Source organism: Lingula anatina, chromosome 2 (assembly GCF_051362555.1).
Source record: "Lingula anatina isolate TDL-2025a chromosome 2, LinAna3.0, whole genome shotgun sequence".
NCBI lineage: Eukaryota > Metazoa > Brachiopoda > Lingulata > Lingulida > Lingulidae > Lingula > Lingula anatina.
The window spans coordinates 44309800-44331937 of NC_141768.1; the positions used below are offsets into that span (position 1 = coordinate 44309800).

At 40.3% G+C, this 22138-nt stretch overlaps 1 protein-coding gene across 3 annotated transcripts; it reads right to left on the reverse strand.

Annotated features, from left to right (window-relative positions):
* Positions 1-1923: 1923 nt before the first annotated feature.
* On the reverse strand, positions 1924-21424 carry LOC106173739 (uncharacterized). 3 transcript variants are annotated; one of them, XM_013554969.2, is made up of 2 exons: positions 21234-21424; positions 1924-6017 (listed from the first exon to the last, which is right to left on the reverse strand). In XM_013554969.2, the coding sequence occupies exons 1-2, from the start codon at positions 21399-21401 to the stop codon at positions 5355-5357; spliced, it is 831 nt and encodes a 276-aa protein (XP_013410423.1). In that variant the 5' UTR covers positions 21402-21424; the 3' UTR covers positions 1924-5354. The 3 variants fall into 3 exon arrangements, with proteins under 3 accessions (XP_013410423.1, XP_086860264.1, XP_086860263.1); XM_087004138.1 differs by lacking the exon at positions 21234-21424 and adding an exon at positions 17269-17304; XM_087004137.1 differs by lacking the exon at positions 21234-21424 and adding an exon at positions 12741-12880.
* Positions 21425-22138: the final 714 nt, after the last annotated feature.

Consider the following 22138-nt stretch of genomic DNA (forward strand, 5'->3'; position numbering starts at 1 on the left):
TTGTGGTCAGACAGGCAGACAATGTTTCCGTTATAGCACTTCTGCGGATTTTGTTGCACTGACGCAAATGTTGCGAAAATAACTCACTTAAAGTGAATACCGTTAGGATATAGACATAGAAGAAATGAAATTAGTTCACTGAACTTTCTTTACGCACTCTATCCACAGTTCACATTAATTCGTAGACGATAATGGCCATACGATATTGATATTAAAGTGAACAGTATCAAAAGGTGATTCTCAGATAAACTGCTGACTTCATTGCGGGTACGCACAGTATCGTGCGTGAATTCTGAGCTTAAGGAACGACAAGGCACATACTGGGTCAGCCAAATGTTCGTAAATCTTGACAGATTGTCATGATTGGTGACAGCTTTACACGTTTGGTAAATGGTCATTTATTCCATCAGTTTAAGAGTTGCAGTTTATGTAACCAGTCTTCAAGCACCAAGGATGTAAGGAACTCCGAAGCATTAAAGAAAATGTGCTACATTATACAAAAAAAGGAGAAAAAGGTGTCTGCAACAACATTTTGTTTTCTCTTTTCCAGTTGGAAAAAACTAGACTGGACTAAGAAACTATGTCTAATCCAACATTAAGGTTTTTCGCTTTCAGATGGAAAAACTGGACGGTACTGTTTTCAGGGTACCTTCAATATGGCAATGTCGTTTAAGATATGTTTTTTTTTTAACTGCTTTGTGATCATACTTAGCATGGAACAAAATAGCCGAAATTTTAATTCAAGTTGAAATTAAACTAAGCAATTCTTTAGCTGTTTATTTTTTTGTATATATATTTGATATGTTTTTAGTCGTTCAGTGTATTTATCATTCAGTTTGTATTCAAGCGTAGGGGTAAGTTATTAACTTTGATGCTGCTGACATAAATACGGGCTTTAATAAAAAGCGTAATATGGCATAAAAAATTATTTATGTAATGTACAGAGGTAGTACAAATGGTGAATGGCGACAGCTTTTTGCTAGTAGTTAAGTCACAATGATCGGCGATGCTGGTAATTCTCTTGAAATTTTCGGAAGTTACCATTATAGTGAGCCGATGGGTCAAACGTTGATCTCGTATCGGTAAACAAAATCGTTAAATTGTCAAAATATTGTGTAAACAGTTGCAAGATGCATATGGCATCCGAGAATTTTAGGCCGAGGGACACGTCTATATTTTCAAAATAAATTCAAATCGAAATTAAAATGGCTGGCAGACTTGGGAGATTGGGTTTTCCTTTGGGTCCAGGGGCGGCGCCATTTTGGTTTCGAACCATGAAATCACCTGTTCAGTCGGTCGTCCGGTAACGCCGACAGGACCTAAACTGGTTTATATTCTTAATCGGTGTAGAAACGCTTATGTATCGTCCTGTATTTTATAGTTACGTGGATAACCAACCCTATGTTGGCCGCAGCATGCTATGCTTTATCCCATCAAGTATGTCTATCCCTATCAACCTCGATAACATCTTCCACATTGATGCCCTTTTGACGACAATATTATACATGAATGTATTTCAAAGCAAGTTTCGATGTTCAGCATGCAAGACCTTTTCATCAAGTTACACCCTTCCAAATTGAGGTTCACAGACAATCCTCCCCCTTCATTATAAGACTATATTTGGCCATTATTTGACAGAGTCTAGATTGTCTCCTTTTTAATGACAGTGAACTGCAGAACGAGAGATTAATATATTTTTTGCTTAGTATGGAGATTTTTTAGACTCCGGGTGAGACAGACACGATGTGAAAACACAGAAAACACATATGTTGTTATCGAATGCATCTTCTGCATGTGCATGCCTGTTTGCGTGCATGTTTATGCGTGCATGTGTTTGGGTCTGTGCGTGTCGGGGTTAGCGGGGAGGGGGCGGGATAGGGACGGTATCGCATCGTATGAAAAAGTAAAACAATTTCACACAGGTTTCATGTTCTATTTAAATATTTTTATTCGGTATTTTACATTTACATTTGGATGAAAAATGATCAAATGATATCTGAGTTAAAATGTGCTCAGATGCTTGCTTCCGTTTGGCAGTTAGTTTCAAAAAATGATACTTAAATAAATGATATTTGTGTGTTATTACTGAAACTAGACTACAGAAACGTAGGCATACATAATTGCCCAGAATTATTTTCGCCAATACAGGATTTCTGATGACGCAAATAGCTACACTAGACAAACAAAAGATTTATTGAACTAATAATAAGAAAATATACTAGAAGTAATAGAGCACTCAATTGATGTCCACGATTTGGCTAATTTAAAATCAAACCACCATTGGTTTCAGATAACGACTTCCATTTATCACTGGGAGTAGTTTTATCTCGATGGCATGAGTATGCCACAGCTAACAAACCTCTTAAAGAAACATGAAATACGCACATTTAAAGTTGAAGCCAGCCTAATGCACTGAAACCCAGTAAGTTTTTAAACACTGAGATTCAGTTTACTTAAGGCGTTTTTTCTTTCTTTCTTGGTCTAAATCAGTATAACTTAACCAAGTGCCCCCCGATCCTCAGGGTGCTGGGGGAATTCGAATACTTGTACGTCACACATGCGATGGAGAGTTTGTCTGAGTTTGTCTGGAGGAAGTGGAGGCGATAGTTCATCAAAGATGGCGTGCTGGCAGGCAATCTAACGCTATCATGACCAAATAACTGCTATGATTCCATTGCTAGGTCTATGGTTAATATGAGCGCAAGTTGGGACGCTCTCTCTCTCTCTCTCTCTCTCTCTTTCTCTCTCTCTCATTTTCTTGTCACACTGTCCCAACATTGTATGTAAGGTCTACAGGAAACGTTATCCACATAGAAATGTCATCCAGTATTTTTACAGGATGAGTTGAAATGGGCTTGTCATTTTAAAATATACTCGTATGTACGATTTCCCGTTGTGAAAATGAAGACTCTAAAAATATCAAAGAGTGAAGGCAATGATTTTGCTAGCACGCCATCTTCAAAATAACATATTTATTCTATCGTCTCGAAACGTTTTGCATAATATGGCATTAACATTTTGGCTCCCAATAGTATACTGTACAACCCATCTTCTAGTGCTGACATGTTGAAGGAAACAGATACTAACAGAATTTTGTAAACACCCCTTTGCTAGCTCTGAATACTCCAAAAATACGTTTAATTCACTTAACTAATTAATTACTACACCGGAAAAAAAGTAGTACTCAAATAAAAATGCCATCTGATTAACTAAGTTTGGATTTTAAAAAGTGCTTGCACGTCTAAATTACAAAGGCTATAGCGCGGTATCTAATAACCCAGGGACTTATCGCAAATCCTGCGACAATTGTTGTAATGTGCACGCTTAAAAGAATAACTGGTCGTGCTGTAATGTGAGCTAATGTGATCAGGGCTTTAGTCACTGGGGCCATACATATGTTGCATGTACTTGACAAAGTGGATCGAGATAGCCGGCTAAAGTACTCGGCTTGGCGTCGGCATTATGCAGATGTTCGATTCACGGGGGAATAAGGCTCGTGGGTAGTCTTACTTCGATTGCTTGCTTTTTTTTCACTTCTGTGTTGATAACGTTGTTTCGTGTTTGTTTAAAAAGCTTGGTTTGTCACGCTGTCTGTCCGTCCGTCCGACTGTCTGTCTCTGCATATCAAAGTAAGACAACCACGTGTTTGTGACGAGTCCTGTCTCGTTGGACCATACAACCCCTGACCATGCAGAGCTGAAATCACAACACATGACGGTCCAGTCTTATCTTATCTAAAAGCGTGCACCATTTTGATCTAAATAATATCTTTCTATATATATATACACACAATCCATATATACAAAGAGCTGTGACTGTTTTGCGCCGAGCGCGCAAACAATTTCAAAATTGAAAATATAAACGCAGTCCGCAATATAAATGCAATCTTCTCTTTTTGAATCTTATGGAAGTCCATTACATAAATGAAAAATAAATAATGCTAACAAATTCTCTATACTGTTTCGGTATTCACCCCCAAAACACAGTGTGGCAGACATTTTTTTTAATATCACATGCTAGCACCATGTATCCATGAGTTGCCGTCACGACACTGGTCTTGAAAAGTCTGACCGCCTTACGACATTGGAAACTATCCAAAAAAGGTACTACCCTTGGTCCTCACCTGATTCATTAAACGACTGTTCTTACATGATTCGTGCGTGAAAAATTCTGGTATTAATTTTCTCTTGTAGTTTGGAAGAATGAGAGTAATGAATGTGACGATGATGACAATGGCAACAGTCTTGATAGGCGATAATAATGGCGGTAATAACGATAGCGATCATGGGCTTTTAATTCGGAGTTGCACAAAAAATGCTCATCTGGGCATGACATGAGTTTTTCAAAGGGACTCTAATAACCAGAAAGCACGAGCTCAGTATACATTAAACATGCGGCATCATGTAGAACTAGGGCGATCATTACCGAAATACAATGCACGACATTATCGCATTATCAAACATCACAGGGCTGGGCACAGTGCCTTTAATTTGTGATCTCCTTTCACCCCTTTAAATCCTATCTTTGAGTTTGCCCCCATATCAGTTTCGGATGATCTGGAAGAACTCACATAATTTGATATGCGCAGTGTATGAAAAATATAATAGAAAAAAATAATGCGAGCGTTAAGAGCACTTTGTACAAAAGTCTTTGATTGAATTAATATGTAAAAACAACGCGTATCCGTAGGTCCTACGTGACCTACAGCGATGTAGGCAGGTTATTACTTTGGAAAACGTGCTCGCTTGAATATCATTATCTGTACAACTATGGTAGTAATGCTGTCGGTGACAATCCAGCAGTTTACACAGAAAAATAGGCTAGCTACTCTCTCAGTCACTTTTCTCTTTTTATAACGCCTTGTTGTTAAGGTCTTCATTTTTTTGTTTTTTTATAACAAAAATATAGCTCTTATTCTCGTATGGTATCGCATAGACGAACGGAGTAACAATATGACCCATTGATGGGGCGCTCATTTAGTTTGCATTGCAAATTTCCCGTATAAAAATAACGTGTAACAACAAGCAACATTAAAGTCTAGTGATGGATCTATAACTAGCACTCACGTTATAACGATGGAATGTCATGATGTTGTTGATGTCGAGGAGGGGATCTTATATCGTCCCCATTCCCTTCCTCTGTACTCGGTGGGCAGAGTTCCCGACGGCTTACTATTGATCAGAGCAATCCCTATAGCCGTCCGTTTCTTCATTTGTGCAAAGACTTGAGACGATTGCTTGACACTTTTCATAAACACTGACTTGTGGTGGAATGTCAGTTTTTGAACAAAACAATAAGATATTAATCCACGTTTGAAAGAGTTCATGAAAATAATTCAGATCCCCTTTTTTATTTTAGTCTACTAGCTCCTGTAGCACTTCAAGGTTGATCGTTTCTTCGGCTGACACCGACAAGCAGTCCTCAATCATGGCGTCTTCATCATCGTCTTCATCTTCCTCCTCATCTTTGAAATCCCTATCTTTTAAATCCACAGTTTCATTCATATTCTCCTCGTCCCCATTATTGTTCACCTCCATCTCTCCATAAATGAGTTCTTCCCCTCTTAGTCCACATATCACGTTCGTGAGGGCTTTAATGTAGTTCTTGGCTAAGGTCAGTGTCTCGATTTTTGATAGCTTCCGATCGAGTTTGACATGGGGTATGACTTGCCGAAGGCCTTCAAAAGCGTCATTTAAAGAATGCATTCGCATCCGCTCTCGTTCATTGCTTTCCAAGCGGCGGAGATTGCGCTCGCGGGCATTCGAGCCCTTTTTGCGCCGTGAAGATTTCTTTGGTGATTTTGATTTCCGGGGTTCGGCGGACTCGTCTGTCGTTGAATTCCCGCTGGAGTCCGTCGGAGAACCTGGCGATTCTCTTTTGCCGCGCTTGCGCATGGCGTAATCTGTGGCCCTTTCTACTTGTTGCATGTCCCTCAGAAGATTGTTGAGAGCCTCATTCCCGTGGCTTGTATCGAAGTCGAAAGATGACATCATGGACCGTACCTTGTGTTTCATTGACTGAAATTAGAAGCAATAGGAAAATTGTAAAAACAAAACAAAGCTCGAATGGAAACCTATGTCTTCTCAATGGGGAAAAAAGATAGAGATATCCCCTTTGTTTTGTTTGACTGGATTCGAAAACAAAGGTGATGAAAAATGAAAACAAAATCACGCTTGAAAATGTGGTTGCTTATTAAACATAACGACAAATACTACTTGTATAGAAACGAAAAGTAGGTCAATATACACGCAGTATAATTTGCGCTTCGTGGTCTGTATTCTCCGCTACACTGACTTTATTTTGTTCCATTGTTTTCAATAAGTCACTGTAAAAAACAAAAATCCGAAACCCCAGGCCTAACACTATAAGCAGCAAAAAAATGAAGATATAAGTAATAGTGAAATCGAGAACTGCTTTTCAGCTGATTTTCTGCACTGCAGAAAAAAAAACGTGACGACGAAACAGGAATTACGTCTGTCTCAGGGAAATATACATTCCCAGAGGAAATTTAACCATATTCTCCGTTCAATAAACGAGTTTCTCTATTGTTAGAGAATTATTTTCAGACCAACCTCATTGATAATGTAATGAAACCACGATTTATGTCACATCATTTTTAGAACCATATTCGAAAAACATTTTATCTCATTTCTTGTCATATAACCCATCGTTCTCTTCGAATCTACGGCATGTACATATAAATACACTCTCAGCTGTAGTAGTGACAACACGATTTATATGTCTCGACAGCCGACTGAGATACATGGGAAGATATAAATAAGTATTTTGTTGGTGGGTCTTTAAGTATTCCTTACTCATGTCTATAAAAACAAAACAACCCCTGTTATCGATGTGCAACAGATGAAAATAAGAATAGATGGGAGGAGCATTTAATGTTGTACAGTGCAGATCGGGGCGGGAGGGGGGGGCGGAGAAGGGGGGGGGGAGGGTAAACCAGAGGGAAAGCTCGGGGCTGTCGACAGTGTTATCGCATAGCGTAACCTATCACCCACGTGCTCTGCAAGCATCATTTATTACACAAATCGATTCGATTTAGCTAAAGACGCTTTAAGCTGATACAGGGCACACTCCCCTTAATCCATGACTTGGGACGGCCACGACTTAATTCTACGCCGATTAACTGTTCACACGCCACTGTAAAATCAATCAGGCTCGCTTTCAATTACCTCCCAGCATATCTATTTTGTGGCCAAGGAATATAATTGACAGACAAAACGCAGTTCATGTCATGAGCCTGCTTGACTAACAGATAACAGAAAGGGACAATCCTCTTTCCGAGGCCTCTCTATCATATTATCTCGCCGACTGATATGCCTTTGTAAGTGTGTGATTTATAATTAGGATTGATTTTAAGTGATCTCTCAATGCATCGTCTTTCTCGTGGCTCTTATTAATGAAGATCAGCACATAGTGCTGTGGGTGTCGGAAGAACTAACTTTGTCGGTTGCCCTGGTAACGGTGAGGCAAATTCAAAGCAACGGTTTACGCACATAGGCCGGGGACGAGAATGCCGTGTGGCCGGCATCAAAGTCGATCGCCGAGCGTGGGTGATTCGTCTTCGAAGAAGAAGCCATAAATAATTCTCTGCCCGGAAATTGTTCTTCCCTTCTCACTTAAGTGGCACGATGCTTCTATTTTGGTTGGTGTTTTGGGTGTTACGTGGTGTTATCGGAAACTACACACACACACACACTCACACACATGGCGTCGTTCACACAAAGCGCCAAGCTCCATTCTTACAGGTTTGATCAGGCCCTCCTCACGCGCGCCTTGGGAGCAACAGGTGCCTGTTCCGCGTTATCGGTCTTCAAACACGCGTGCAATTAGAGAGCTCATCATCGGACTGATATACCCCAATATGGCCGCCCGAACAGGTGATTAATTTCACGATTTTCTCACCGTGTACTATTAACATCAACCACCGAGAACCATTTTCTTTAAATTAACAGATACGTGCGACATTAGCTTACACGCTATTTTCACTCTGTTCTAAATATTTTCTGCAATACTAGTTTTTTTTCCTGGGCCCATTAGATAGAGATGAAGCGTTCAAAAAACAGACCTTCATTATTTCTACACGGATAGACTGATAAATGTTTGGAGTCTCTATTATTATTGATCCAGTGTGCTGACCTGTCATTGTTTACAGAGCACTGCGCATCCTGCATTAAATATTACTCAAATCTCTCGACCGAATGAACATCATGAGTCTTAGTGTTAAAATATTACATCAATCGTTCATGCTGAGGCGCTCTAGATAATATGCATGGGCATATAATTGTGTATGTATCTAATAGCATACATAAAAATAAATGCATCGACATAGTGCACTAATGCTGGCGACTAACGAGAATCTATTATGCCAGTTTATTGTGTATATCAGTATTAACCTTACTACTATTTCTGACACTGGTAGATTCATTTCATAGTTAAGTAACCCTGTAGATGAAATAGACAGTTACATCATTAACGACGAGAAGGAAAATAGGGAGAAAAGTGGAAGAGACAGGGGAGTGGGAGGGAGAGAATTCGCGCGCGTGCACGTGCGTGTGTGTGTGTTTGTGTGTGTGTGTGTGTGTGTGTGTGAGAGAGAGAGAGAGAGAGAGAGAGAGAGAGAGGAAAAGTGGCTACAAGGTTCAAGACTTGCCTCTGACAGCCGGCGTTTTACACTGTATCAGTAGCAATGAATGCTTATCACTAACATCACTCACGATGATAAAGATAGCATTAGAATGACAACTAAAGCTGCTCTGTATTTGCATGATGAGGTTGCCTATCGTGCCTGCAGCATAGCCGATTTCTACCTTCATCCTGTAAACGATTCATTATCATTCACAACTCAGACGCACGCCGGCAATATAAAACAATGTCTCGATCATAAACTCCCTGAATTATCCTACTTAACCTGCCTCGGACAACGCGCTGGGATGGGTAAAAGAAGTTATATTAATTTAAAAGCTATAGCCTTAGTGTAAATGCGAATATGAATTATTATCTCTGAGGCGGAGATGCCGATCAAAGTGGCCATACCATCAAAAACCTTCTTGTCCTTCCATGAGCCAGGGGGAAGGGGTCAGGCCAGGGTTTATCCCATCATATACATACCCACTGGCATCGCCTCGAATCGCTATTAGTACCAGAAAAAACTATTTTCAAAGGAAACCCGATGTAACAATTCTATATCTCAGGCAGAGCACACTAAGGCTACCTGGAGTAGGGGTCGCTGGCGAGTTATAATAAAAGACACACAACCCAATCACTTCCCATAAAAGCAACGATAAGACTTACGTGTTTCAGCTGAATGTACTTTAAATATTCAGCCTGAACCAAACACTGTGGAATGAACTTGGAATCAGGCCGATCAAACCCACGCCTTGTTTGAACAGTAACCCGACAGCTGGAAGGACTATGCGGTGGCCGAACTAATACCGACAGCGTGAACAGCTGATCGTTTTCAACACGTCGACTCCAGGTAAAAAATAGATTCTCTCCTGTAATAAATAGATCGCCCCATGCAGAATGCTGCTGCAGCTCTCCTTATTCAACCCGCAGTATGTTGCCCCTACCAATCCATGCTGATAATACCTGATAATTCATTTGCTTGTCGTCAAACAGACCAGCAGGAGGCGATTGTTTTTCTAGCAGTGAAAGCGGTAATGCCCCCGCTGGGGAAAATCACGTACCTGATTTTTTTAGCTTTCTCTCTGTATATATCCACTGCCACCGTGATAAGGTGAATTTTATATAGAGCTATAAAATAGTGGAGACTCCAAGCTCTAGCACACGTCAGTCCGTCAGACAAAAACTGGTGAACATTCTCCGTGGCAGCAGTGTTATTATTATCGCCGTGTTCGTGGGCCGTGGTTTACAAAATGGGAAGTCGACGCCGGAATACCCACATGTGCTCCAGCGTAATTATGTGTCGTGTTTCGACCACGTTCGGGCAGCACGAACCAATCGCATCCTCCACAACAAGTCGACGTCACCCGCGTCAACCAATTACCGATGAGTAGCAGTCCATTGACAAAGTAGAATGTCACTTTCGTTGCTAATTTACTCCGGTGTGCCGAGAGATGCTTGATTGACGCAACCGAGCAAATTTACTGGAAATATCGGAAAATGCTTAGCCTACGTAGGGAGACAGTTGAATTGCGCATGGAACGACCCAATCTATCTGTCTGTCGCCTCTTTTCTGATAATGTGATACTGGTTATTTCTCGTTTTTGTAAATGATTAGAGATTTATGTACTGAATGATTCGGGAGATCGATAGACATTAATAATTCATCCTTCGCCTACTTAACGTCCACACATTCATTCAATTATCCCAAACGACTACAAGGGCAGGTGATAAATCTCTATCTAAAATTGGTAATGTTAGACTCTCAGAGATTCTCCGTCGTTTGCAGGTGTTTACATATTTCAGGAGCTGTCCCTGCGCTAAATCAAAGACTTCACAAATAAAATCTCGCTCAATACAAATTGCGGAAAGTGGGAAGCCCTTATACTGATGAACAAACATTTTCTGTTCTAATATCGATCGATTGGATAGAAATAATTAATTCCCTCGGCTTGACCCGTCGTCCGCGTTACGCTTTAATATCCACATTGGATAAATTTCACCGATAGCGTGTAGGTAAATATAACTAGCGTGGGTTTTTAGACTCAAAGGGAATAATGGCCGGCTTGGTTTTTTCCTTTTATTTTCCCCTAAGAGTGAAACGCGAACGGGTGAGACACACGGACAGAAAATGGATACGGCCGGTGGCCTTGGTTTTAGAGATGACGTTAAATGAGAAAATTATAATTAATTAGAATAGCGGCAAAATTGCCTGAAGATTATCAGTGATGTGATCTTTTGAAATTGTCCTGCCATTTATACACAGTGATAATACGGCACGGTCGCTTTCATGTCATTTATATTCCATTTATGCAGAGTAATATTTCAGTGAAGCAATTTCCTTCGCTCTCTATTACAGCCAATTACTACATGCCCACAAGGAACATAAGTGCCACCTATCGTATATCAGTCCATATAAAAACAAGGAGGCGCCGGTGTCACAAAAAAAACTTAAAGCCAAAAATTGGTTTTAAAACTTTTAGACCAAAATTTTAGCCTACTTTCAACCCAGATAAATAAGTTTTAGTCCACTCACTACGTAGATAAAATATTTTGCCTGGTTTATAACACTAACAATCACTATTTTTAGACCAATGGTTACCCTATTTTGGTGTATACTGTAGATTTAGACTTTTATGTTTTTCTAAAAGTTAGGACCGCCTTTCGATCTAAAATTCCCTCGTAAAACCAGAGCTAGGCACTTTGTTTCTTAGCAACTGAGTCAATGACAGAGCAGGGAGGACAGAATTAAATTCGTCAGCGGGTCAAGCTTAGGCCAAATCTGCAGTTTTCGGGTTATCATAACCTCTCTCCCTCATTTATATATCTTGGCTTTCTTTTCTCTGCCTCCTTCACATGTCTCCCTCTCTCTCTCTCTCTCTCTTTGAAAGTTGCAGTTCTCTCTCTCTCTCTCTTTCTTTGAAAGTTGCAGTTCTCTCTCTCTCACACACACACACACACACGCACACAATCAACTCTCACCCACATACTGAGTACACATTGTATTTGGAACGAACCGTTGTCATCAAGATATACAAGCATTTATACGGAAACGTTGGTTCCCTCTCACCCAGCATACTATACCAGATTGTCCTTACCACGAGTACCTATCTCTTACTTCCCCATGCGTAACAGCATCATTTCGGACCCACTTTTAACAGTAAATTGGCAGGTATCGGACAGCTTCTTGAAATGTCGCTTTACAAGCTTCAATTAAGGTATCATTGGCATGTCTAGCTACCCGTGACCGTCGTGACTTGCTTTGGGCAATAACAATTACAATGACGGAAATCTTGGGGCCCACACATTATTCTATATGTACACATACAAAAAAAGCAGGTATTGAGTTATTTTTTTCTGTCGATTTTACCTCTTTTTCTATTTATATTACGAAAAAGGCTTGTCTAGGGTAAGTCAGGAAGTGTTGGTACCAGAAATATAACAAGCGGCACATCAGGGGCTGGTTTCACGGCAGACTTTAGACTGACAGTTGGTTGAAACTCTTAGCCCAATATTTTAGGTCTACTTCGACCCTAGATGTACCAGTAACAGTCCACTTGCGCATATTTATTTTGAAAAATGGCTAATGTTCTAAACCAATACCTACTAGAATTCAGTGGCCTAATTCGGATTTACACTAACGGGCCAATTCCCAATGAAGCTATCGGGCTACGTGTATCGATCCAGCTCCGCAGGGTCACTCACTGAATGCAATCAGATTTACTTCTCTTGTTTCCAACGTACTCGTATAACTACAAGCTTCTCTGTATTCTACTCAATACTCAGCGCCAGGAGGAGGCGTGCTAATCTGTTAATCTTATTGCATTCAGCTAGGGTCCCCCCGGAGTTGTGATGAAAAACCGGTCCCAGATAGGCTAGCTTGACAAGGCAAGCGTGTCATGCCAGGATAACAAGTGGGTATGGAAAGCGGTAGATACAATAGGGGCGTTCGCTTCAGGAAATTGACCATGGTTGTAACACTGAGGCTTGATGGTCGGTTGTTCATGTGTATATATGTGTGTGTTTTGTGCCTTATAATGATGCGTGTTGCAGAAAATGACAAGCATATTCCTCATTTCAGATGACCATTTGTAACATGCCTTGCCTTGTTGAATCCACCCCGTCGTTAATCTCTGAGGATAGTTGACAAAAAGGGTGATATGAGGCCGACAGGAACCGCGCATTCAGCACAGTCGAACTGATGCGTATGGCCTCATTTGGTTCAACCTGTCACTAGAAACTCAGCATAGTCCCAGAATTACTTGGCCACTTGTGCTGGGAACTGCAGAGGTGTGCTGATAATAGAGATGAGCTCCAGGAGACCTCTGAACTCAGGGTGCTACTGGCTCGGTGACAGCCACAATAAATCGAGACCGGAATAAACAGAAAAATTGTAGCTCTTAAAATTAGACCTTGTAATTGTCGTGGGAAAAGTCGTGCATGGTATAACAATCAAAATAAAGCATCAGCCTACGCCTGGTTTATGCAGTAGCCGCCCACTTCACAAATCCTTAACACGCCCACCCACCCTCTCTCTCTCTCTCTCTCTCTCTCCCCCCCCCCTCCCCAACACTCCGCCCAACTACTTTGGATGTTGGTCGTTTTTTAAAAAATCTGACGTTTTTGTCTTAGTTTGTTACGAGTATCCTCACTGTGTTCCGTGTCGCTTTGCCTCTCCCACATTCTATATATAAACGTAAATATTAATTTCGGCGTGCACTCTTTTGATCATATCATCCTTTGCAAATACTAGTAACAATCCAGTAGATGTTTTTGTAAGCGAAATAAAGGTCACAGATTGTCCCTCTTGACACGGGTGTAAGACCTTTATACAAGATAAGCAGTCCGGGGCAAATAATTGCACCCGGCGACAGTCACATCTATGTAAATATCTATATAATACTAGAGGATAAGGTTAGGAGCGTTTGAATAGACACCAAATAGTCGGTGCTGTTGTGGTGACTTGGCGAGTATATGTGGAACTTACCCCAGCGATTTTGGCTTAATTCTTTCACGATTTGGAAATACACGCCGCTTGGTTATTGTCTTTTACCATGCCAAATGCGGCAGCCTGATTCGTAGTGTACTTCCATGTACGTTGTGTATAAGGATACAGCATACCAGGATGTAGGCATACATCCAGGACTCGTTCAAGGGGACCGAAATGTTGTTTTTGTTGTTGTTTTAACCATTAAGTGTGAAAAGGAAACGCATCATTGATGCCTTATTTATGTCGTTAAATACGCAACTTTTTTGAGAATATATTTTTCTTTATTGGTAATTACAGCGTCGTAAGTGATTTTTTTTCTTTGGAAAACTGTGCTGGTTTTCGCCCTTCCCGCCCAATCTACGCCCCAAATGGAACCCTCGGGACCCTTTCTCTCCTTCCTCCCACATTGCAAGAACAACGTCAACAAAAATGCCGCTCATTTAGAATAATCGTCAGTCGTTATTGTGATATGATGCTATAATAACGTCAATCTCGGTAATATCATAACTCCCTCAAGTAATACAAGCGGCCAATGAACATTATTCCAATATTGTATCACTAATGACACTTGGCTTTCAGAATAATATCACCATAATGTGATCTTTCACGTCCGCGTCCGGAGGTGACTTTTGGGACAATGGCCTTTGCTTGGTGGATTTTGCTTTTAGATCACGCACACGCCTGCCCACCTTCCAAACACACAAACGCATTTACGTGTAGGAAAAACAAACATTTTCACACCACAGTATGTAAATGACAAGACTACCAGCATATTTGCTTTTCATTGAAAAAACCGCCTGCCAACCAGACAATGCTGTGTTATATGTTGAACACTGCGCTTTCAAGATGGAACTGTTAAATTCATAGAGTTCATACGGTGACGTTTTTAAGGCGTAATGATATGTAACGGTTAGGATTATCTTTATCTCCTTAAGTACTAGAAAGAAAATGACTTCTGACATGCGACCATCAAATTAGGACTATAGGCATTTGACAAGTGGTTCTAAAATGCTAATATCGGCTTGAATATTGGATAACATGCATAGTCTTCCTATGGATGGAACGATTCAAAATCTACACAAAAGAAAACCATCGGAACTTGTGTTTCTATTTATAAAAAAATGAACGAAATGGAGAACCACCCCTTTTTATAAACAAGTTTCAAATATTTTCAAATATACTCCCATGTTTCTGGTTACGCATGTCAACCAATGCTCACACCTCTACTGTATGCCGTGAAGTGACATGCTCACCTGACAACTTCAACAGTTTTTCCAATCAAAGCCTTACCTTATCTTTTCCAAGAACGACCAGCAGTTGCTCTGTTAATATTACAAGGTTAATATTGCGCTGTTCATTGAATCTTGAAGTGCATTTTGACACAACTAGTTAAAGTGCTTTCCGCTGCTACAGCCACTTTGCGTCTTCACGCTCCGCAGCCACGTGGCTAGAAACCAAGATAGTTTATTTACATCGTTCACGTCAAGAAGTTCCGTGTACGTCACTGTGGAGCATATTTCATGGCTCAGTACTGGGGACTTAGATATTTAGCTCTCACGTCGCGGCAACAATAGCCTACAAGCTTTCAACGAAGCGTATGGAACTGACGGAAATTGCGCTTGAGAATCTTTTCACTTGATTGATGTACAAACAGAAGACAAAGACTCGCAGATTGCAGGTTATTTGGCTTTTCGGGATATTGTAGGGTTTTTATCTTGATGGGCTGTTGGAGAGAATCCACCAAGCTTCTCATGTTAGTGCGGTGTTCGTGTCTATAACGGTCTCGCTTCCTAGTAATGGGACTGTTCTCTATCAACTGATTGCTCTTTCTCGGTATTCCTTTCAAAACAATAACGGGTAAATTTACAATTTCAGCTATGCACGATGAAAAGTATATTTCCTCCTACATTTGAAAAAGTAGTTACGAAAGAAAAATGTTCTTCCTCCCTGAGGCCTAAGTATAGCGTGGATACAGGCCAATTTGCGGTTTCAGAAAATATATTACTGAAATTAGATGCAATTGCTCTCTCTATAGTCAGCATGACAAAGGATGATGTAGGGCCCACTTGAAAAAATATGTGAGAGTGTCACGGGAGGGTATTCATACAAGATTTTTTTCCTTTTTTCCTTCTTTTTTTTCTTCTTTTCTTTCTTTCTGTTTGGGGGCGGAGGCAATGAAAATAACGAGGAGGTATGAAAGAAAAAAATGCTTTCAAACGACAAAAAAGGGTAAAAGAAAAGAAAAGGCAAACTATTTTTGCTTGGAAGCTACAAATAATAGTCCATTTACAAGATAGCACAACGCAGTAAATTTTTGGGGAAAAAACGGGTCATATGTAAATAGTTACCCGGACAAGTGTGACGAGAAGTAAAAAGACCCTTAGATGCAATGTCTTCTCACGCGGAGCATGAAATTTCGTCATTGTCCGATTCGCGGATTCGTGACTAGGGTTTCTGTAGGCCCCCGCGTGGGCTCATATTCATGATCCAGCGAATGTGTTATCTGTGACGTAAAGATGAAATTTGAAACCGTGTCCATTCCACCGATAGACCCTCCCACGCGTCCCAATGTTATGTGCTTGTTGAATAAAAAATAGGGGGGAATGGAAGGAGGGAAAATGGCTGTCAATCCCCCTCACAGGATGTTATTTAAAACATTTGAAACAGTAGACCTATAACAATAATTGCCTCACGCACTTCGACCACTTAATATATACCGTATAGATAGTGTACAAACATGTAGAGCTTACATTACTCACACTCACACACAAAACGAAAAGAAATAAAACTTTCTTTTCATTTGATAATTTATGAAAAACTGGCGTGATGAGAGGCAATCCTTTGCAAAGTCTGACACCTTTAATGCATACGAGTAACTATGCAGTTTTTTTTATAGGCCTATGTGTGATTAAGTCAACTACAAGTTTATATGCGCTTCTGTTCTATAATACACTTCACTGTCTTCAACAAACCCCTTTCTCCGTATGCTCCTGTGACTAATTTTCGGATCGCATGCTTGTTAATATTTCACTGGTCATTTACACACAATTGCAATAAGACGTGTCATTGAGACGATGGATGGTCACCTCGACCAAAATTGACCCCTAGATGACCCGGGACTGACCTCTGCTCACTAGTTTTGTGTAACACCTAGGGTATGGATTACATGCATCTGATGGCCTTAAATGAAACGCACAAATGACAATTGATATTCAATTGTCCATATTTTTTTTCATTTTCACACTCTCCCCCGTCAATAGCACCTTTAGCTTTAGAGATTACTGGAAAGTCACCTTTATTATCGATATGTCTTTGTTGTTCCCAGTAATCCCTAAGGGTGGTCGATACGTCTACGGATAAATCACTCCGATTTCTTTTTCAGTTCGTAATGCTTTTAACAATGCCCTATTGAGTCTGGTTAAGAGGCAGGGTTCATATTGCGAGGGTAATCCCAGTAAAATTGATTTCGTCACACAAACAATAGAGAAATAGGGAAAAAGTACGAATGATGTCAACTGGTACAGGAATTTAAATCAAAATCGGTTTAAGGGAAAAGATGGCATGGAAAGGATTATATAGAATTGTTAGATGAAATGATCATAAAATGACGGCAGTTGTTTTACTTCAAGGTTACTTACTTGTGATAGGACGTGATGCATCAGATACCAACTGCAAATAATACGAGACGCTGTCGATTGAAATAAGGAAGAGAATTTAACGAAACGGGGAGCCTCACCAGCACGTGGATCTGCATTCTAAAGAAACAACAAAAATCCTTACGTGCTGTTTGTATTGTTGTGCAGTAAACCCACCGATCTATGCGTGACTTGCAAGCAAGGAACTACACGCGGTATTTAAATTTTAAACCATTTTTCAAACTTATGGCTGTGCACTACAAGGAAACATGTAAAACGCCAGCGATTAATGTGTTTTTAAAATGAAAACAAAATTACGTTGGCCAAACCAAAAAAATATTATCAAGCGATAGCCTTTACAATTGGAAACTGGACATTTTTGTCACTAAGTAAATCACTCTCTCCGCTCTCTCCCCATTCCCCTTCTCTCTCTCTCTCTCTCTCTCTCTCACACACACTCACTCACTCACTCAGTTAATATTGTCAGGTATCTCTCCCACTAGCACCGCCCTTCTCTTCACGTTGCATTCGAATAGGTAAAAAATAGTGTATACACACACGAGTGCATAAAACAGATTCACACAAACATATACACGAAAGAATACGCACAGGCGCAAACAGAAGTATGCACATGTAAATATAAGCACACAAAAACACGCACACGAACACACGCAAGAGCACGCACACGCATACACCCTCTTCATATTCAAAAACAGCAAATGCCATTGAAGAAAACATGCCTCCAGCCATTCGATAGTCTGAATGTGCTATTTTATTCCTCTGTCTGGACGATATTATGATATAAATAAGTAAATTTAAGTAATTACGAACTGAATGCACTATAGAGCGCAATATTCTTTCCATTCCACCATTTATCTTCTCTCTTGATGTTTCCATTTTCTGGCCTTTTTTCGTATCATTCCCCCGTCGGTGTCATTTTAATATGAACTTCTCCTTTTAAAGAGTGTCATTATTGCCACACAGAATACATCATGCACAATCATTTATACATCATCGATGCACTTCCATTACCGCGCTTCACCTAAATCTTTTCACCCAGTTTCCTTTATTCCCAGGTAACGTGATGTAGATAAATTCATTTTCCCCTAGCATACTTGAAATGTCATTCTTACCTGTCTGGGAGAGAGAGAGAGAGAGATGTACTATGTGTATCTCACATTATTTGTCTAGCCCTCCATAAAGTGTTGCATTTTATCTCGGTCAGAAATCTATGTTACCAGTCGTCCGGGTGCTGGATATCTTGATACAATATCTGTTCGGTAAATGAGGTAATTATATCTACGGAAAACCATCATGCGAACCTTCCTAAGACAATGGCACGGACGCCGAGAGAACCTGTATCTTAGCACCACTTATGTACCTGTATCGCGACAGGAGCCACTGGGAGTTAATTGTTGGAGTTAATTGTTTCCACACTTAAATGAAAATCAAGCAACCAAATAATCGCGTCATTGCTTCGGGAATGCATTTTTGCAGTTTTGAAACAGACAAGAAGACGCGTGTTTTTCAAAGTCGTCCTTGCATTTAATAAAAAAACAACTCATATACGCACTATATAGATACAATATATCACACAACCTTATTATACTAGTATATGTATAACATACATATATGCATACACATGCATATATGATATATTATCTAGACACAAAAGAAGTACTATATCTTTCCTACCTACAGTATCTCCTTCACGCCACCACTGCAGCATGGACCCTGTACTGTATACCTTGGCCTATTCCTTGATATACCTCTAGCTTACACCATGCAAGCCAAAATTCCGTATTTGATACACATAACACACATACAGCCTTTCCTGTGTATACCAGCCAACGACTATAATATATTAGAAAATGAAAAGGAAATAAACTGTGGAAAAGGAACTTATGCTGCACTACCAGGAAAGGATGTTTTTGTAATGTATGATACCGGTCGATGTGAGTGCCTAATGTCATTAAAGCCTAACTCTTTCCTTCTAACCGCCGCATTAATCTATTCGGTGGCATGCGACTGTCGGTTTTAACTTCGGTTGTTTACCGAATACTTATTTACAAGTTAAACTGCATATTAGCTCGATCCCTTTCACATTTAAGGGCCACGTAATTAGGACATTTGGAGCTGCGTTTATTTCCGTGTGTTAGTTTATTTATGAGAGTAGGTGTCCTGTTGTTTGCTACGCGATCATTGGCAGGCGCGGCGAGGTAGCTTGCAGGCTCAGGTGTAAAGAGACAAACAAACAAGCAAATATATAAACAAATAGATAAATTTGATATTTAGCTCTATTATATAATGCTTTTAATGAATGACTGTCACAGTCAAAGTATATTTGCAAAGGAGGCATGCGATCGTAAAATGCAGAGTGGAAAAGATACAGATATACATGCACCAGACCAATGTGTTTTTGTACGGGAAAAAAGTCATATGTTCGTGTCATGGAATGAGAGGGACAAGGGTTACTGTAAACAACTGATTAGCGAAGTTAAAATAAAAGCGGCAAAATAGATGCACATATCATATACGAGTACACCCAGCCAGTTTAACAGAGTTAAAACCGTCTATCTTAGTGGCGTGGTGTCATTGAAGATGCTAGAGCCCGATTCTGACCAACGCATAACTACAATCTGACCAATAAACTGCACCACCGTGCATAATTTGCCATGATTTTAAAGTCAAGATAACTCCTGGCCCCTTTTTTGATCAGGACACGACGTTCTCTTTAAGTCCACCGCGAGCACGGTGCAAAGACTATCTACCTGATCTCAATCAAACCATTTATCCACAGTATTGTTTATCTATTCTGAAATCACCCCTGGACCCTATCAGAATAGAGGACAGACTGCACTTCGGCAATTTGGGTGCAATTATGCAAATGACGATGTCCTGATTGTCAATATTCATAATTCATCTAATGTCGGCACGATTTTAACCCCTTTTTAAAGCTCTTTGCATTATGCTCTTTACAGTCTCTCTAAGTTAAACCCAGCTTATCATTTATTTTGTTCAAAGGCACATTTCACCTACCCCTTTTTTGCACTTCGCTTCTTTCTCTTCCCTGTCTCTAAATTTAATCTCGTCTGTCTTTCATCCCTTCCCTTCAAAGTGAAAGTTCTACTACCCTCTCGTCGTGTGGCAGTCAAACAGGAGACAATCATAAGCAAGCAATCACATTAAATGAATGTCGGCAAGATTCGTGTCGTAGGTAACCTCAATATATTGCACACAGTTAAAGTTGCAGTCAATTCGAAGAAATGACAGCAGCAGCAATGTGATCATCGTGTTTTCCGTACGTTACAAGGAACACGCCGCGGTGAATGGTCCGTCGCTGCGGTTTTTTGCATGGAAGCCGACGTGCGGTTAGGCTTTAACGAGTGACATAGCGACCCACGCAGCCGTGACACGTGTTAAGAGGAGGACTGACGCTGTTTGATATATAGCCCAGTTGGAAATTCATTTCTTCTCTCTCTCTCTCTCTCTCTCTCTCTCTCTCTCTCTCTCTCTCTCTCATTCTCCACCCGCTAACACATGTACAAAAGCCATTTGATATATAGCCCAGTTGGAAGTTCATTTGGTCTCTCTCTCTCTCGCTTTGAAATTTTATGGACATTTTTTGCATCATCTCAACAGTGCATTCCGTTTTCGTCTTCGTAAATGAAGACGCGGTTAATAATTTTACAATTTCCCACGAGTCGATTATGATGTTTCAACTAAAACCAGAATAATAATCGTCAACTATGGGAAAGCGTGCTATTGTAATAGACGCAGTGTCATCGACTTTTGACTGGATAAGATATGACAAACCAACACGGAAATTACTAAAAAATTCAACTCACAAAACTCTGCACCAAACCAATGGGAAAAAAGCAAAAATCAACATAATTGGAACGCAAATAACAGAATATAATAATCAGGTATAAAACAATTCATATACAAAGAAACAACACGTTACTCACGTAAAAATCAACGCTGTGTGAAAGACCGGCAGCTACACCGTCCTGAGTGGTGACATTTCTCTGTATGCGACCGACGAGTACTGACAAGAAGATGGGGGAATACTCGGAGATTCTCGCCTGATACCAACCATAATCACTGCTCTCTGTTCTTTGTCCGCACACGATCATACACACGCCCAGGCACAATTAAAGCGACTGGTGGCCCCGGAACAGGGACAAAACCGATGATTGATAAATAATTCATGATTCTGGCAAAGGTGATTAGGTAAAGAAGGGACTGAGTGTGAATTAAACAATGCCACTGTATTTATGCTAATGTTTTTTTTTCTTTCGAGGGGGGGGGGGGGGGGGGCGGCCGGTTAAAAGATTGGGTAAAGGCGATGGCGGTTTTAGTCCGCTGTTGCTTATCTTACCTGTTGTCTTTTATACTATTCTATGAATTTATGATGTGATTTCTTGACATTTGAGTGATAATTGTTTCAAAAATCTTTTCTAAAGGAAAACAAAAGAGCAGGATAAAAGCCTGTTTACAAGTGTTCGGTATTGGCAATACTTCATCGGTTCAAAGGAGACTGTAGGCGCGAGTGGGGAAGCATTATTTTCCTAGACCCTCATTTATTTTTCAGGGCAGATATTCTCGAAAGGACAATCGAACGATTATTTAAGAAAATTCTCTTATCTCCAGGATCGCGTCTCTAAATAGAAAGTTCCACAGAATACTATCATTATAAACGCTGGCATGTTACGTGCAATAACACGTCTGCTGCAGAATGCAGAGAACAGACGAGCGAACAGGAGACAGGACTTCATAAGTGCGGCTTTCTTGTCACGTATTTTTAATAAATGCTTCTATCAGTGTAATTTAAGTCATTTGTTTGGTGCCACCCCATCTGAGTGGTATTGAC

What these genes read in the sequence shown, in the direction of transcription:
- LOC106173739 (XM_013554969.2), bottom strand. Translation starts at nt 21,401, where the DNA reads ATGATCGTGTGCGGACAAAGAACAGAGAGCAGTGATTATGGTTGGTAT. An exon ending in CACACAGCGTTGATTTTTAC is followed by an intron (nt 6,018 to 21,233) that starts GTGAGTAACGTG and finishes TTCTAATTTCAG; the next exon opens with TCAATGAAACACAAGGTACG.